The sequence below is a fragment of the Anolis sagrei genome, chromosome Y, assembly GCF_037176765.1.
Source record: "Anolis sagrei isolate rAnoSag1 chromosome Y, rAnoSag1.mat, whole genome shotgun sequence".
Classification (NCBI taxonomy): domain Eukaryota; kingdom Metazoa; phylum Chordata; class Lepidosauria; order Squamata; family Dactyloidae; genus Anolis; species Anolis sagrei.
This window is the reverse complement of record NC_090035.1, coordinates 46,360,484-46,379,304: the sequence shown is the minus strand read 5'-3', so window position 1 is coordinate 46,379,304 and position 18,821 is coordinate 46,360,484. Positions and strand designations below refer to the sequence as shown.

Genomic DNA, 18,821 nt, shown 5'->3' with positions numbered 1-18,821 from the left:
CCGTTAAAGTAGGATTTTCTTTTGGCAACAAGGCCTGCTCATATAGTGCTGCTTTCAGATGCAGCTCCCTATTTTTTCTGGTCTGAGGGGTAAAGGCACTACACATGCCTGAGAGAGATGCTCCTCTCCCAGGCAAACAAGACAATTTATATGAGCATCATTGTCCGAGTATTTGTTTGGACACGACACACATTTTTTAAAAGATGTTGTTGTCATTGTTGTTAAATGATTGTTAGATTATTGTTGTATTATAGTTTGGTCTCTTCTTTCCCTGCTGCTTTTAAGCGCGGATAGGAAGAACTGAGCGTAGCCCCCCTTGAGGGCTATTTATAGAGGAGAGAGAGAGTGGGCGGGGCTACGCTAACTGCCAAACGGTCTCGAGATTTTTCCATTGCTGCCTGCGCGAGCGCAGGAATAAACCATATGTGCAAATCGTAGTGACAACGAGGGGAAATACACATTTATCAGCAGTCTACACATCAATGCGAAAGAACAATGCTAAGCAATAACAATAACAACTGCATGACATTGATTCCCACTCTCTCCAAGAATGTGTCCTTCTCTCCCTACCTACCCACCCTATTACACTTTTCTTTACACACTACACCACATTCCTACTTCAGCTTAAAGTATTTTGTGTAAAATAAATATGCAAAATAAGAGAAAGGCAGAGCAGATAAAATATACAAAAGATTTCCAGAGAAATGGATTTATGTTCCTCTTTCTGTATTTTCCTGAAAGCTTTTAATTTCCCTTTTATACCATTCTCCTTTCTCTGTAATGTGCGTTTGACTTCAAATAGCCAAGAATGGTCTTGGCGGTGGCTGCGGTATTTGTGTGCCACACCTAAAGCTTGAAGGAAAGTATTAATGAAGGTGAATGAGCCATGCAGCAATTAATGGGGAGTTCAGTCACATTCCTGCAAACAAATTTGTTAAAATAATTTCTCTTTGATTAGCAATTCTAATAACTATTAGGGTTTGAAGTCTATTTTTTGAGTGGCCAAATTCTTAGATATGGGCAAACTTATTTTTAATCATTCAAAGTTAGTATTACACTTTCATGTTGGTTCTAGGCAGATAACAAGATGGAAGACATTTCACTTTTTGTTGCTGACAGTCACAGTCATAACTACAGGCAAGAAGAAAAGGAACGAAAAGAGGAATTAACCTCCATTCCAACTATAATGAACCTATGATGGCAGCTTAGAATGAGACAAAACTACACCTGTAAGGCAACAATATAAGCACCAAGTATCCTGGTATGCTTTTTCCAAAGAATAAAAATGCTTACAAGGTAATAAAAAAAGAGAAAATTTCAAGGTTTCCCAATGTTTCTATATTTCTTTAAACCAGCAATAACACTGCTTATCCATTTACAATTAAGACAGAAATTAGTCTTTTAAACACCAACTTAAGAAGCTTATTGTGTTAACAGGTTACAACTTTTACTTAAGAAAAGTGAATTATTAATAAAAACAAAGCAGCATTAAGAAAACACAACTCTACAGAGACTCATTGACATGGATACATCAAGTATTTTCAACATGATTTTGTTTATAGACATTAAAAACTTTCAAGACACGTGGCACAATATCAAAACTATCACAAATTAAATAACAAGCAAGAAAGTAGACTGTTCATACATTCTAATTTTCATTTTTCACAGTTTAAGTGCAGTAGGTTGTATACAGAAATAATGACAGCTTGGGTACTAGAGTTGAGGAGCCCTGTTTATTTAAATTGCTCATGGCGCTTAACTTCCTAAGTTTCTTGATGTTATCATACAATACATCTATGGACAGTCCAGTGAATCTTCAAAATGCTTTAAAAGAGGTTTTAACTAGTATCTTTCCACCAGAAGCAGAAGCAAAGGCTATCTTCAGGCAAATACCACCACCAATTATTATTGATGAACAAACTTATCACATTATGGTGTTGCTTAGCCACACTTACTATAAGAACGACTGCTCATGTCATAGCAGACTGTATTCATGTGTGACTGAAAGACCACACGGTTTCTACTTAAACTGTAGAAGGAACCCCATTTAAGGTTAAAGGCGATTACTGAAATGAAAACTTATATCCTATTAAACACACAAGAATTCATGTAATTGTTCCCAGAACATAAAATCAGTGTAACAGAGCTTCATTCATTTTTCTTCTCTTTGTGCTTGAGGAGTTTGTTGACCTCCCTTTTTGCCATTCCAGCATACTTTGAAATGATTCCATGTTTGTTTAATCCAGGAAACAACAAGAAGCAGCTCACTTAAAAAGAAAAGAAAAGAGAAAACAAGTTATCATCACTTATGATCTTTTACAGATGCCCTCCCTCCCTTTCCTCATTTTCATTCATATTCTACTTAAATTACTTCAGGCTTCCAAATGGCAGACATTGCCCCGTTCACATCATATTGTGCACTGCTTACCAATAAGGTAGGTGAGGAAGAGATTATGAACTTGCTGTCCTATCCAAGCAATCATAGCCAGAAAACACAGCATTGTCATGAAGTACTAGAAAATAAACCACACAGTCAATAGTCTTCTAATGATTCTAACATATAAATGGATTTCCTAGGCATTTCCTATTGTTGCTATTTCAGGAAACATGGTTGATTAGCATTCTGACCACATATAGACTCATGACCTGATTTATTTATTTTTATTTATTTACTCTATTTGTATCCCGCCTTTCTCTACCTCAAAGGGGACTCAAGACGGCTTTACATATGGCAATTATTCAATGCCTTTGAACAACAAACAGTAAAAGTACACTAAGTTAAAAATTTAAAAATTAACATTAAATGCACATTAAAACTAATAAAATATTATTAGTGTTTTCCTATATGCAATTTGGAGAGGGGATCCAAATACGGGCAGGGACTATCTATCTATTACTACAGTAACTACCCTAGATTTCAATTAGGACAACATTAAAAAAATGTACTTTCCGATCAACAAACGAAAATATTTGTTTCAATAAATATAAAGCAAAATGGCTTATGAAATGTTTCATGTATTATGTCTGAAAATCTTCAAAGTACAGAAGTTACCATTTTTGGCTTCTCCTCCTTAAATGTGAAAAGACGTTTCCACCAACCGACAATTCCACAGCATGTTTTTACCAGGTTGCTGCAGATTTCATGAAAACGTTGTTGTTGTTCGGTAGTCCTTTAAAAATATTTAAGCAGAAAAAGATGACATGCTGTATCTATATAGCAAGTTAGCACTTAACACTGTGCACAAACATTTATTTATCTCTTACCTTCAGTCATTTCATAGGCACTGGGCATTTTGGGTGCTTCAAGTGGAGTGGAATGGTGGTGGCCATTTTTAATAAAACCTAATTGCAATAATAAGCCTCTCTGCAAAGAGACTGTGGCAGCTATTTTTTATAGAAGCAGACAGGCTTTTACAGGCACAGTCTGTCTTCAGAGAGGCTTGTTGCAGGAAGCCCTTGTTTAACATGGCTAACACCATTCTGCTCTATTTCAAGTGCTCTAAATGCAGGCTCCCTGTGTTGCTGCTAAATGTTGCTTGGGCAGAAACAAAAAGGTTTGGGATTTGTTTCTTTCTCGGGTTTCAGCAAGGGAAGGTTAATAGAGTTTAGGCTTCATACTTCTGCCTTTGTGGCGCTTCCTTAATAGAGGCAAGGTTGCTTTCCTTCCTCTGCTCTTTCCACCCTTTTTATTAGGCCCATATTCTCATTCTTTTTCCTCATTTATTTTCCTTTCCTTATCTGCATTGCACAACTATAGACATTAAAGATCACCAATGCAATTTACATCCTCATTCTAACACCTCAAATAAACAAATCCTCTTCTTCACTTTAGCTTTTCCTAAAGTCCCTATGTTTTACTACTGATTTATGCACAACTATGGATTGTAAGTGTTTAGTATGTTAATTGGTAGATAACTAGTGCTGACACAATATAGCTCTTTCCAAGAGTGGTGAGGAGACATAAGTTTATAAAACTAATAACTAAATACTATTTTTTGTATAACCATACTATTGTTTGGCTACAGCCATAGGAAATACTTCAATAGAGCCATATTAAAAGCTTATACACTAGTAATAATGAGTTCTTGTAAAGATTCTGCTGGCAGAAAGGTCAGAAGTAATACAGCAGTGCTTGAGCATAGTAAACATAGCAACTGTTACAGAAGGGCAAGGAAATGCCACAAATTCTGTATCAAGTCTTCAAACATACCATTTACTGGAACCAAAAATCCGAGGAGCAAAAGCAGGTACCAGATAGTCAGCCAAACAAAGCAACATAACAAAACAAGAAACACCTGAAAGAACAGATGGATCCAAGTAGTAGATCATCCTGTTGAGAAAAAAAAATTATCTCCTTGCCATTTTTAAAGCTGAAACAAAATCCACAATAACCTGCATATGTTTAGTCTTTGCTTATTTGAAATATGCATAGTCAACTGTTTAGCCCAAAAATTCCTGGGTTCATGCACTAATTGAAGTTATCACAATTAACCAGCATGGAAAGAGTTTGAGTAGGCAGTGGAAGAAATCTCACTAGAGACAGTTGAAGAAGAGCCAAGAGTAAGTAGCTGGGCTCTCAGTAGAGGTGATGATACAGCTCTTTCTCTCGCTGCTTTGCAGCCTAGTAGGAAGAGTAGTGGTTGGTTGGCAGTTGGGGAGAGTCAGAGGCACCTGATCTCTCAGCAGAATTGGTGAAACTCTGACAAAGCCCAGTGTAAAAGAGTGTAAATAGTGTAAATAGCTTCAAGAGCTATTATTTAATATGGACATGATATCAACTTGACATTTTAAGTGGGCTTTTTTGTGAATTACTGTATCATGGACAAGTGAAATGTGGCGTTAGTTGTCAAGTGCAGTCAAAATATGTAGGCCTCAAAATACAAACAGCCATTAGGAGTACACTTGACACAATGTGTTCCTCCCCCTTAAATTTGCTGTGGAAGGAAAGGAATCCAATCAATTTCCAACTTTCCTCTCACTGCTTCTTCAATAGATGTTTGCACAACAAATGGAAGATGGCAAGTCAACCTCCAGCCCAGCCATGCTTCTTACTGTCTGATTTGTCTTCCTTCCTCCTTCCCTCCCCGTTTTTCTCCCCACCCTTTCTCTTTCTCCCCTTTGTTGTTGTTGTTTATTCGTTCAGTCGTCTCCGACTCTTCGTGACCTCATAGACCAGCCCACGCCAGAGCTCCCTGTCGGCCGTCACTACCCCCAGCTCCTTCAAGGTCCGTCCAGTCACTTCAAGGATGCCATCCATCCATCTTGCCCTTGGTTGGCCCCTCTTCCTTTTGCCTTCCACTTTCCCCAGCATAATTGTCTTCTCTAGGCTTTCCTGTCTCCTCATGATGTGGCCAAAGTACTTTCTCCCCTAGATTACTCTAATTGTTCTTTTAAGTGTTTGAATCCAAATGATAACTGGATAAATAACTATTATCCTCAGTTGATTCTTTTTAAAAAGCTCTTCCAGTTAATAAGCCCTTTAAAAAAACCACAATGACTTAAAATCTGAATACATTGGTTTCTACATCAACACAATTTTTCCAGCTACATTTCACACAATGAGATAATGCCAGTTACTCTTGGGTAAGTTAGCCACAAACTTGTTTATAAGAATTTTCCAGAAGATAATGTTAACTTACAGAAAAATGAAGGAAACTACAGCAATGATGGCAGGTGGAAACCATGCTTTTTCCCAGCGTAGGATTTTGTCAGTCACTAAAATCACTTCACCCCATCCTTGCAACTGCTCCTCCAAACCAGCTGTTTCAGCAGCCTGTGAACATAAGCATTAAAACCATTAGTAAAATCAATACTAGTTTTATTAGAATTCACCTGACTTTGCTACTGATAATCCAGCTGTTTGTAAATCTCCTGCGTAAATCTCCAGGATAGATCCTTTTTAGATTTTTGCAAATGTGTTTCTTTGACTTTGAATCAGGACTTTTATATGAAAAGCTGCATAAATGCCTTATTTTCCCAACTTAAAAATAGCACTGAGACAATATTTCAAACAGGATTATACTGCTTAAACCTACTTCTACTCTAGTGTCAAAGGGGGCATTAAAGGAAGGAGTGAGACCTTTTATTAATTAACTATAATTTTAATCATTTCACTATTTTGATAAATGGGTTATGGTCTACCAGATAAATGCATTTATTGGCAATGTTTACTACTGGAGTAGTCAGCTACAAAATGCCATGGTTCAGGTGCCAAATAACTTATCCTGACTTTTCTACTGTAGTGTATAGCCTGTATCTACGGCTTGAAAACATTTTAAAATATCTGAATGGCAAATCCAGATATTGCCATTTTCTATAAAGGACATCATTCTACTACAACAATGTATAAATGGGATTTTGAATATCATTAGATTTTGATATACGCTGGAGGGCGATCCTGGAAACAAAGTGCAGAATATATCTTGATTTGTTAGAGGTGGTGAAGTTTCTTTTCCCACACTAAGCAAGACATCTGTTGGTCTGGCCCTGACTTCCTCCAAATTCCTTAGAGCAGTGTTTCTCAACCTTCCCAATGATGCGATCCCTTAATACAGTTTCTCATGTTGTGGTGACCCCCAACCATAAAATTATTTTCATTGCTACTGTTTACTACTGTTATGAATCGTAGTGTAAATATCTGATATGCAGAATATATTTTCATTCACTAGACCAAATTTGGCACAAATACCCGATACGCCCAAACGTGAACACTGGTGGGGTTGGTGGGGAATTGATTTTGTCATTTGGGAATTGTATTTGCTGGGATTTATAGTTCACCTACAATCAAAGAGCATTCCGAACTGCACCAACAATAGAATTGGGCCAAACTTCCCACACAGAACACCCATTCCTTGAAGAGACTCACTAGTGCAAGTCTCCCTCCAGCCTTGCACATTCTCTCTCACTCACACATGCGCACCACACTGCTATGTGCCTAGCATGCCTCCTCTTCCCTCTCTGCTTGGAGTCTCAGAAACAGCTCTCCCCTTGGCAGAGAGGCCGGCCAATCACAGCGGAAGAGGGTTTTTGGTGGGAGGATTTGCCTTCTGTTTCCAAAAAGGAAGAGAAGGACAGGCGGAGAGATCTTATAATAATAACTTTATTTTTGTACCCCACCTCCATCTCCCCAAACGGACTCGGGGCGGTTTACATGGGGACAAGCCTGAGATTCAACATGGTTAAAATATAACACAATACAATTCATAAAATCAATGTCAACAGTATAAAACAACAATACATAATACAATATAGAGCAACCATCTAACAACCATCAGTGGTCTGAGTAGTGCACAGTTCTGAGCTCGGATAGGCAGGTTGGTGCAATCACTTACAAAAGAAGGGGATGATGGATAAAGTGCTGAAGCGAATGCCAAGATTAGAGACGGGGGGGGGGGGGGGGGGGTAATATAAAGAGAGAAATATATTTCTAATTAGGGAATAATGGTAATGCGCAAGAGCTGGTTTTGGATCAAACTGGAGGCCAAAATTAGTTGGGGGATTGTTTAGTCAAAAACACAGTGGAACATCCACATTTTTAGTTTTTTATGGAAGGTGGACAGGGTGCTTGCTAGTTTAATCTCTTCAGGAAAAGAGTTCCAAAGTCAGGGAGGCCCCCACCGAGAAGGTCCTCTCTCTCTCATCACCATCAACCTCGCTTGTGACAGGGATGGAAGCAAGATGAGGGCCTCTCCAGAAAATCTTAGAGATTGCATAGGTTCGTAGGGGAAGATGCGGTCACAAAGATAAGCAGGTCCCAAACCATTTTACAACATACAGAAGCCTTCTCTGCCAAAAGAATTCCTAAGACCATCAGAAATATATGTTTTCTGATGGTCTTCGGCAATCCCCCTAAAACCCCTTTGCGACTCCCAGGTTGAGAAACGCTGTTTTAGAGGATGATATCCTTTTAACATAAATACCTATGATCAATACTACTACTACTAATAATAATAATATCCAAATAATTATTACCATCTGCAGAAGGCCCTTACTAGCATTATTCGCCGATACATCACAAAGTCCTAGACACTTGGGAAGTGTCCTACGTGTGATCCAATTCAACAGCCAGCAGAAAACCTAACACAGCACAAGTGGACTAGAATAATTCCTACAGCCATGTTCAGCAACCTTTTTGCTCAATGCTGTGTTTACAGCTTCATCTGCTTATCCCCTCCGGCTCATCTGGCAGCCAAGGTACCCTGCGTACTTCTGCTCCTATCAATGAGACAAGCAAACAGGCCAGCCAGGTGTTTCTATTGGGCGGTGGGTACGGACTCAGTCGTTCTACCTCAAGGTCCGAGGCAGTTGAGTAGTTCGGCAGCTGTATCCGCGACTGAGCAGCCCTTTTGAGGACCCACTCTGCTCACCCCACATGGGGAGGGGGCTAGAAAAGGTGCCCTAAACATAGTCTGCCTCACTTATCCCTGACTGGACAGCCGCGTCCAGTGGGGTCACCACCCTGCGGCCAAAAAAGGAAAATGAACTTCAGTACGTGGAACGTACGGACTCTGATGGACAACAGTGGCAGTCAACGCCCCGAACGCAGAACTGCCATCATTGCAAGGGAGCTGGGACGCTACAACATCGACACAGCAGCCCTTCAGGAGACCCGGAGAGCAGGAGAGGGACAGCTGAAGGAAGAAAAAGGAGGCTACACCTTCTTCTGGAAGGGACTGCCCGAAAAAGACCAAAGAATGCACGGAGTTGGCTTCGCCATCAGAAATGATCTGATGAAACATCTGTCTGAAGCACTCACTGGCATCAATGAACGACTCTCAACCCTCCAAATCGATCTTGCCAAAAACCAATGGGCAACCATCATAAGTGCCTATGCACCAACACTAGATGCTGACGAAGACATCAAGGAGAAATTCTACTGTCAGCTGGACACCGTCCTATCGGGGATACCTAAGGAGGACAAAATCATCCTCCTGGGGGACTTTAATGCAAGAGTCGGGCGAGACTTCGACCTGTGGCCAGGGACCATAGGAAAAGACGGGGTGGGAAACAGCAACTCAAATGGCATCTTGCTTCTCACCAAATGTGCGGAGCACAACCTTGTCATCACCAACACGCTCTTCCGCCAGAAAAACAAGTTCAAGACATCATGGAAGCACCCCCGGTCAAAGCATTGGCACCTCTTAGACTATGTAATCACACGCGCCAGAGACCGCCGTGACGTGCTCCTCACAAGAGCCATGACAGGTGCTGACGACTGCTGGACTGACCACAGGCTAATTCGATCCTCGATGGCTATCAAGATCGCTCCCAAGCGCAGACTCCAAGGAAGGAAGACAAGGCGCAAAATGAACACCCAAGCCCTTCAGGAGCCCTCCAGACGAGCCCATCTCCAAACAGCACTCAAGGACCATCTACCCACAGTACACCCCGAAAATGTTGAGGAACATTGGAACAAACTGAAGACCTCCATCATCCAAGCCTGCGAAGAAACTATTGGATACCAAGCCAAGAAACATCAAGACTGGTTTGATGAAAATGACATCGAGATCCAACAGCTAATTGACAAGAAAAGGAAAGCCTTCCAAGCATGGCAGAGAGACATCAACTGTGCTGCTAAGAAAAAGATCTACGCCAGCGCAAAAGCTGAGGTCCAAAGAAGGACAAGAGAACTCAAGAACATCTGGTGGACAAAGAAGGCCGAAGAAATCCAACACCTGGCAGATACCCATAATGCTCAGGGATTTTTCAAAGCCACAAAGATCATCTACGGACCAAGAAACCATGGCATACAGCCTCTACGCTCATCAGATGGAACCAAACTCCTGAAGGACCAAAACTCAATTGCACTACGTTGGAAAAAACACTACCAAAGCCTCCTGAACCGCAGCTCCAATGTGGCCGAAGAGGTCCTCTCACAAATCCCACAACAACAAACCAGGGACGAGCTTGCAGCACTGCCTAGTTTGGAAGAAGTCAGCAATGCCATCAGCCAACAGAAGAATAACAAAGCCAGTGGACCAGATGGGATCCCTGCTGAAATCTTTAAAGAGGGAGGACCTGAGCTGACACACCAACTCCACCAGCTCATAGAAAAAGTGTGGGTGACCGAGAAAATCCCAGCAGATTTCAAGGACGCCACCATCATCACCCTCTTCAAAAAGGGGAAAGAACAGACTGCGGAAACTATCGAGGTATCTCCCTTCTAACCTCCGCTGGGAAAATCCTCGCAAGAATCCTTGCAAACCGCCTTCTGCCCCTCTCAGAAGACACCCTCCCAGAATCTCAGAATGGCTTCTGCCCCTCCAGAGGAACAGTGGACATGATCTTCACTGCACGACAGCTCCAAGAAAAATGCAGGGAACAAAACCAACCTCTGTACATGGCATTCATCGACCTTGCAAAGGCATTCGACAGAGTGAATCGCAGTGCTCTCTGGACCATCCTCCACAAAATTGGGTGCCCTAACAAATTTGTGAACATCCTGCGGCTCCTCCATGATGACAACAGTTTTGGACAGCAGTGGCTCCCAAAGTGACCCATTTAAAGTGGAATCCGGTGTCAAACAGGGATGTGTTATTGCCCCAACTCTATTCTCCATCTTCATCACTATGATACTTCACCTTGTTGATGGGAAGCTTCCCACCGGAGTGGAAATAATCTATCGGACAGATGGCAAGCTATTCAACCTCAGCAGACTGAAAGCCAAAACCAAGGTTACAACAACAGCCAAAACCAAGGTTACAACTCCAGTATGCTGATGACAATGTCGTCTGTGCGCATTCAGAAGAAGATCTACAAGCCACTCTAAACACCTTTGCAGAAGCATACGAGAAGCTCGGCCTGTCACTGAACATTGAGAAAACCAAGGTGCTGTTCCAGCAGTCACCAGCCAACCCCTCTCCAATGCCAGTGATACAGCTTAATGGTGTAACATTAGAAAATGTGGACCATTTCCGCTACCTTGGCAGCCACCTCTCCACCAAAGTCAACATCGACGCCGAAATACAACACCGCCTGAGCTCTGCAAGTGCAGCATTTTCCAGAATGAAGCAGAGAGTGTTTGAGGACCGGGACATCCGTAGGGAGACCAAGGTGCTTGTCTATAAAGCTATTGTCCTCCCAACCCTGCTATATGCCTGTGAGACGTGGACTGTCTAGACGTCACATGCAGCTCCTGGAACGTTTCCATCAGCGCTGCCTCCGGAAAATCCTGCAAATCTCCTGGGAAGACAAGCGGACAAACGTCAGTGTGCTGGAAGAAGCAAAGACCACCAGCATTGAAGCGATGGTCCTCCAACATCAACTCCGCTGGGCCGGCCACGTTGTCCGGATGCCTGACCACCGTCTCCCAAAGCAGTTGCTCTACTCCGAACTTAAGAACGGAAAACGGAATGTTGGTGGACAGGAAAAGAGATTTAAAGATGGGCTCAAATCCAACCTTAAAAACTCTGGCATAGACACTGAGAACTGGGAAGCCCTGGCCCTTGAGCGCTCCAGCTGGAGGACAGCTGTGACCAGCAGTGCTGCAGAATTTGAGGAGGCACGAGTGGAGGGTGAAAGAGAGAAACGTGCCAGGAGGAAGGCGCGTCAAGCCAACCCCGACTGGGACCGCCTTCCACCTGGAAACCAATGCCCTCACTGCGGAAGAAGATGCAGAGCAAGAATAGGGCACCACAGCCACATACGGACCCACAGGGAAATCCATAATGGAAGACCATCTTACTCGTCCAACGAGGGATCGCCTAAGTAAGTAAGTCTAAGGGGGAAGATGACAATGCAGACTTTTGTTGAAGAACAAGAAAAATAGGACATCACTTTTTTGTGGGTTTTTTTTTGTAAAGCTGTGTGACTAAGCATTTTTTATTGGCACCACTTGTTAGAGGGAAGAGCCAAAATGCAACCACAATGACAAGAGACTCGGGAATTTATTTATTTATCGTGTCATCAGCAACAATACCATTGTATTACAATTCTAACAGAACAAAACAAACACACAGATTAAAAAGAAAAAGAAAAAAAAACGGATTTTGCAAGCTTGGTAGTTGGTTAAATGTCCTTGGACCAGTATATTTTATTTATTTATTTATTTCACTTACTTATACCCTGCCCTTCTCACCCCGGGGGGGACTCAGGGCGGCTTACAGTGGGGGCACAATTAGATGCCCAAATCAATTGACAAGTAATACAAAATACAAAACAATTCAACAATTAATTAAAACATCAATACATAATAAAATAATAAAACAATCTCATGGTAAAACAATCTCATGCTCAGGGTTCAGAGTCCATATTTCATTCCATTCCATTTGTCCTTGTCTATATATGGCCATCTGTGCATGTGGCAGGGCTCAGGTTGCATTGCAGCAGGTGGTCAGTGGTTTGTTCTTCTCCACACTCGCATGCCGAGGATTCCACCCTGTAGCCCCATTTCTTAAGATTGGCCCTGCATCTCGTGGTGCCAGAGTGCAGTCTGTTCAGCGCCTTCCAAGTCGCCCAGTCTTCTGTGTGCCTAGGGGGGAATCTCTCATCTGGTATCACCCATGGATTGAGGTGGCGGGTTTGGGCCTGCCACTTTTGGACTCTCGCTTGCTGGGGTGTTCCAGCGAGTGTCTCTGTAGATCTAAGAAAACTATGTCTTGATTTAAGTCGTTGACGTGCTGGCTGATACCCAAACAGGGGATGAGCTGGAGATGTCTCTGCCTTGGTCCTTTCACTATTGGCTGCTACTTCCCGGTGGATGTCAGGTGGTGCAATACCGGCTAAGCAGTGTAATTTCTCCAGTGGTGTGGGGCACAGACACCCTGTGATAATGCGACATGTCTCATTAAGAGCCACATCTACTGTTTTAGTGTGGTGAGATGTGTTCCACACTGGGCAAGCATACTCAGCAGCAGAGTAGCACAGCGCAAGGGTAGATGTCTTCACTGTGTCTGGTTGTGATCCCCAGGTTGTGCCAGTCAGCTTTCGTATGATGTTGTTTCTAGCGCCCACTTTTTGCTTGATGTTCAGGCAGTGCTTCTTGTAGGTCAGAGCACGGTCCAAAGTGACTCCCAGGTATTTGGGTGTGTTGCAATGCTCCAGTGGGATTCCTTCCCAGGTAATCCTCAGAGCTCGGGATGCTTGTCGGTTCTTAAGGTGAAAGGTGCATGTCTGTGTTTTAGATGGTTAGGGATTAGTTGGTTTTCCCTGTAATGGGCAGTAAGAGCACCTAGAGCTTCTTTTCAACCATCTCAAAGCTCCCTGCTTGAGTGGTAATGGCACGATCATCAGCATAGATGAAACTTTCTGTCCCTTCTGGCAGTGGCTGGTCATTTGTGCAGATGTTGAACATGGATGGAGCAAGCACACTCCCCTGAGGCAGGCCGTTCTTCTGTTTCCGCCATCTGCTTCTCTGGCCCTGGAACTCAACAAAGAAGCTCCTGTTTTGTAGCAGGTTTCCTATGAGGCAAGTGAGTTGGTAGTCCTTTGTGATATTATACATTTTTCTCAGGAGGAGGCAGTGGTTCACAGTATCATAGGCTGCTGACAAGTCTATGAAGACAGCTCCTGTGATCTGCTGCCTTTCAAAGCCATCTTCTATGTGCTGAGTCAGGTTCAGCACTTGCAATGTGCAGCTTTTGCCTTTTCTGAAGCCAGGTTGCTCTGGGATCAGAAATAGGTCTATATTTTCCATAATTCTATGCAACTTAAGTTTCTCCAGAACTTTGTAGAGGTGGCACAACAGGGAGATTGGTCAGTAGCTTTTTGGGTCATTACGGTCTTTGCCTGGCTTCAAGATGGCGATGACTCTTGCTTTCCTCAGATTTTGGGGATCTGACAGGATGCAGTGCAGTTGTTCATCAGCTCCAGCAACCAGCGCCTTGCTTTTGGACCAAAGTTCTTGATTTGTTTCATCCGTAGATCATCCAAGCCAGCTGCTTTGCTATTCTTACATTTGTTGAGAGCCATGTCCAATTCAGTAGATGTAAAGGGTTCATGAAGGTTGTTGTTCTCAATCTCTTGTTGTCTGGCTATTGGTTTCTTTCCTACTTTGGTGGCAAGGTTGGGTTTCCCGTTCTTCAAGAGTTGGTGTGCTATCTGATTTGCCTTTATGTTGGCATGGGTATTAGTTTGTGAGGGGTCATTTCTCAACCGTCTCAGCAGCCTCCATGCCTTCTGGCTGCTCCTGCCCATGTCGACCTCTGTGATCAGCTTGATCCACTGTTCTTTCTTGTTTTCAGAGATGGAGGACACAATGTTCTGCGCTGCCTGAAGAGTCTGCTCACTAAATGGGTCTTCGTTATGGAGCCTGTAATAGTTTTCCAACAAGGCAGCTGTTTCAGGAGTTATGCCCTGAAGGTAGTTGGTTCTGGAGCCTCTCGGTATGGAGGCCCATGAGCAGGTTTTCACGATTTCAATAAAATGCTCGTATTCCTCAGGGATTGGCGCGGTCGATCCAGAAGCAACCAGAGACTCGGGAAAAGATTATGGCATACATTTTATAATCAGTGGCAGAATTGTTTTTTAAAAGTCAGTAATATGAACACAGGCAGTCTCCAAGTTACGATCAGGAGAATCAGAACAAATCCTGCGGGTTTGTTCTGAAGCTGAATTTGTAGGTATGCTGGAATAGATATATTTTAAAGTATAAGTCCATATACTTATATTTGTGTGTTTGTGCTTGTGGCACTGTTTTAGAGAATTTCACCTCCTTTTCTGTCCCTATGATAACTGGGTTTTGAAAAATGTGTCTAGTTGTGGAAATAACAATTGGGGATAAAGCTTCAATGGGGATCCTGTTTCCCCATGATAATAACTCTTCCAGGACTAGTTTTCCTCCCGAGGGGCAGATTCCCCTCACTTCCTGTTGTCTCAGTCCCATTCTTAACTGTGAGTCATTTGTAAGTTGGGTGTTTGTAACTCGGGTACAACCTGTATGTAGGAGGGGAAAGGAGGCTAACCTACTTACCCTATGCTCATTTATCAGAAAACCTACTTGACAAAACATTTATTTATTTACTTACTTGCTGTATTTGCATACCGCCTTTCTCAGCCAATTGGCGACTCAAGGCGGTTTCCAACAAATCAATATACATAAAACATAATATAGATTAAAAAAATTAAACAGTATAAGACATCACAAAAGCAATAAAAACAACATCATTAGTGTCTCATTATTCTCAAGCATTGTTCAATTCCATTGTCAGGTCATTCGATTTCCTATATTAGCTACTCTGTATTTGTAAACGCTTGCTCGAATAGCCACATTTTAACTTGCCTCCGAAACGTCAAGAGGGAGGGAGCAGATCTGATCTCCCTAGGGATGGTGTTCCATAGCCGAGGGGCCACCACTGAGAAGGCCCTGTCTGTCGTCCCTGCCAAACGTGCTTGTGACAAAGGTGGGACCGAGAGCAGGGCCTCCCCAGATGATCTTAAAGTCCTCAGAGGTTTTTAAGGGGAGATACATTCGGACAGGTAAGTTGGGCCAGAACCGTTTAGGGCTTTATAGGCCAAAGCCAAAACATCTTTTTCTCCTTTCTCTCACTTCATGCATTAACCTCTCCCCTGATTTTAAAGCGTCATAGGAGTTTCAAAAGGCAACTGGAAATGCACCTCCACCTGGCATACCTTCACTGTGGGCCATCAAAATAAAAAGTTTTATGCCTTAAAGATGAACAAGTGCTATTGGACACAACCTCTCACAGGACACAATGTCCTGGTGTGCCTCTGAGTCCTTCCCCACTTACAGCGATCCTAAGACAAACCGATCACAATTTAGCAAGATCTGTTCAGAAGGGTCAGGCCAATAACACTTGTTCATCCTCTCAGCCACCAAAGAAGGTTATTGGGAGCTAAGAGGGTGACTTGCCTAGTTGGTTTTCATGGCTGAGCCTCCAGAGCCCTGGTCCAATGCGTATGGTATAGTGGTTTTTAACTCTGGATATGTTTCAATGGTTTTTAACTAGTAATTTTTAAAATATGTTTTAATGTTTACATAGTTGTAAATTTGAAATAGTGTACAAATGCTTTTATGTAAAGCCACTGTATAAATATGTGAAAGGATGTAATAAGGAAGAGAGAGCAGGTTTGTTTTCTGCTGCCATAGAGACTAGGACTCAATGGGTTCAAATGACAGAAAAGGAGATTTCAATGAACACGAGGAAGAACTTCTCACTGTGAGAGCTGTTCAGCAGTAGAACTCTCTGCCTCGGAATCTGGTGGAAACTCCTTCCTTGGAGGATTTAAACAGAGACCGGATGACCCTCTGTCAGGGGTGATTTGATTGTGCTGTTCCTGCATGAAGGTGGAAGGGGGTTGGACTGGTGGCCATCTGTTGCGAGTACTTTAACGGTTATTTTCCTGCATAAAGGCAGAAGTGAGTTGGACTGGATGATCTCTGGGGTTTCTGTTATGATGATGATGATTATTACAAAGACTGGATGGCCATCGGTTGGGAGTACTTTGTGTTTTTGCTGCATGGCGGAAGGCAGTTGGACTGGGTGGCCCTGGGATAGGTTTTACTACTACTACTATTATTATTACAATGGCTGGGTGGCCATCTCTTTGGGGTACTTTGATTGGGCTTTTCTTGCATGAAGGCAGAAGAGAGTTGGATTGGATGACCTCTGGGGTTCCTCCTTTTTAAAATTTATTTATTTACATCCTGCTTTATCTCTCCATACGGACACTCAGAGTGGCTCACAATAAAGAAACATTACAACTTAAAATATACAAATATACAACAATAAAGCAGTATATTATTATATGTGATTAAATATTAACAGTAGTAATTGTATTTAATACGTTAGCATTACTATATTACAATATTATTATCAATATTATATGTCTATATAGTTTACTATACTATTAGTCTAGCACAATATTAGTATTACATATTACTATATTCTACTATACCACTATACTGCAATACTATTAGTAATATTGCATGTAATATACAGATATTATATTATTATATTGTACTATATTATTATACCACAACATATATAATACACGACCAGTATATTATACAAGTATTAGCATTATATAATATAATGTATTGTTATTATTAGAAAAGCTAGGCGGCCATTAGTCGGCGGCGCTTTTATAAGCACTTTGACGGTGCATTTCCTGCAGGGTAGAAAGGGGTTGGACTGGATGGCCCTTGGGGTTTCTGCTATTATTATTATCATTACTAAAAAGGCTGGGTGGCCATCTGTGCTTTGATGGTGTTTTTCCTGCATGAAGGGAGTTGGACTGGCCCCTGGGGTCTCTTAACTGGGCATCTACTCTACTATTCGATATGGAGCTAACAGGGCACCCCAGAATCTATATCCCGTGCCATGATCCCTGCATTGACTTGGTGTTCTACTGAAAGAGAGGCCCTGAAAGGAAAAGGCCATGCAGGCTCTGGGCCTGAACCCGGAAACGAGGCCTCAGCCAGGGCCCTTAGTCTCGCCAAACCCGCCCTGGATCGGGACCACGACTGAGGCCACGCCGTCTCCCCCTTGCCTTGCCTAGAAGATAGATAGATAGAATAGACCGTTCACCCACCAGCTGGTTGGTGCTCCTGTTGTCGCCTTCCGCCATTTTATTCGCCTTCGACAGCCCCAACAGTCAACCGCCCGGCACCGCCCCCAAGAAAAGCAAGCCACGCCCCGTCTTTCACCTCGCCTCCCATTGGTCAGGGTAACCAAACCCCACCAACCAATCAGCGTCGTCTTCTTAGCCTCTAGGCCAATCGCCTACCTGCTTACATTTTCAAAACGAAGGGGCGGCTCCCTGTAGTCACTAGGCAGGCATGGGGAACCTTCGGCTCTCCAGGTGTGGTGGACTTCAACTCCCACAATTCCTTGTGCTGTCTTTAGCCTAAAAAGCCTCAAGGAATTGTGGGAGTTGAAGTCCACCACACCTGGAGAGCCGAAGGTTCCTGACCCCTGCTAGTGTGAGCATAGGCCAGCTTGGGCCCTTTCTCCAGATGTCGTGGACTTCAACTACCACAATCCCTCATAGCCTCAGGCGCCTTGCTTTTGCCCCCCCCCCCAGCCGTTTAAGGTTGGTTTGAGGCTGTGAAGAACTGTGGGAGTTGACGTCCAAAACACTGGAGAGAGAGCTCAAGTTGGCCCAGGTCTGCTTTACACTAGGTAACAAAATTGGAAAAGAAACATTTTGTTTCTTCTCAACCACAGGCACCACTACATAGAAATCTTAACAAAAGGTTTCTGAGCTACTTTGAATTGGGGAAAAGCTAGGAAATGGCAAACACCAAATGCAAGCCTTGAAGGAAAGAAGGAAGAAAAGGGGAAGGTAAGACATAAAAAGGAAGGAAAGAAAGAAAGAAAAAAGGAAGGAAGGTAAGAAGGAAAAAAGGGAAGGAAGATAAATAAGAAAAAAGGAAGGAAATAAAGAAGGAAAAAGGGAAGGGAAAAAAGAAAAAGGAAGGAAAGAAGGGAAGGAAGAAGCAAAAAAGGAAGGACAGAAAGAAAATAAGGAAATGAAGGAAAGAAATAAGGAAGAAAAAAAGGGGGTTGGTCACTTCACAGGATGAACACAACACCTTTTTGTTGTCATTTGTATTTTGGTCATGGGCCGAAACATAATGTTGATATTAAGCAGACATGAGACTTTTGAGATACCCAAGGTGCTTTTTTTTTTTTTTTTTTAAAGTTTGGTTGTTTTCCAGAAAGGCAGGATATATATACCTCTAGTTCAAAATGGAACCAGCTTTGAGAAAGCTCCGGTTGAGAAAGTTGTTTGAAATTATTTGAATGTCTGCCTGCATGCTCAGAAAGGTGACTCCAAAAAGATTTGAACTTAATGTGCCTCAACCATGGAGGCAGGCATTAGCAAATTTAACTTGTATGTCGATGATTTTCTATTATGAT

The 18,821-nt window shown here is 42.6% G+C and overlaps 1 protein-coding gene across 5 annotated transcripts in view; it reads right to left on the bottom strand.

Moving 5' to 3' along the window:
* Window positions 1–1,315: 1,315 nt before the first annotated feature.
* The window catches only part of LOC137095101 (serine/threonine-protein kinase SMG1-like), a 181,801-nt gene continuing 164,295 nt past the window's right edge, over window positions 1,316–18,821 (bottom strand). For 3 of the 5 annotated variants that reach the window (XM_067461345.1, XM_067461348.1, XM_067461349.1), the window contains 5 exons: window positions 5,640–5,773; window positions 4,211–4,330; window positions 3,053–3,170; window positions 2,429–2,513; window positions 1,316–2,267 (listed from right to left, as the gene is read on the bottom strand). In XM_067461345.1, the coding sequence (XP_067317446.1) occupies window positions 2,149–2,267; window positions 2,429–2,513; window positions 3,053–3,170; window positions 4,211–4,330; window positions 5,640–5,773 (576 nt within the window). In that variant the 3' untranslated portion in view covers window positions 1,316–2,148. Of the gene's footprint in view, window positions 2,268–2,428; window positions 2,514–3,052; window positions 3,171–4,210; window positions 4,331–5,639; window positions 5,774–17,490; window positions 17,592–18,821 lie in introns of those variants that run through there. The other 2 variants (XM_067461350.1, XM_067461346.1) reach the window with 2 other exon arrangements.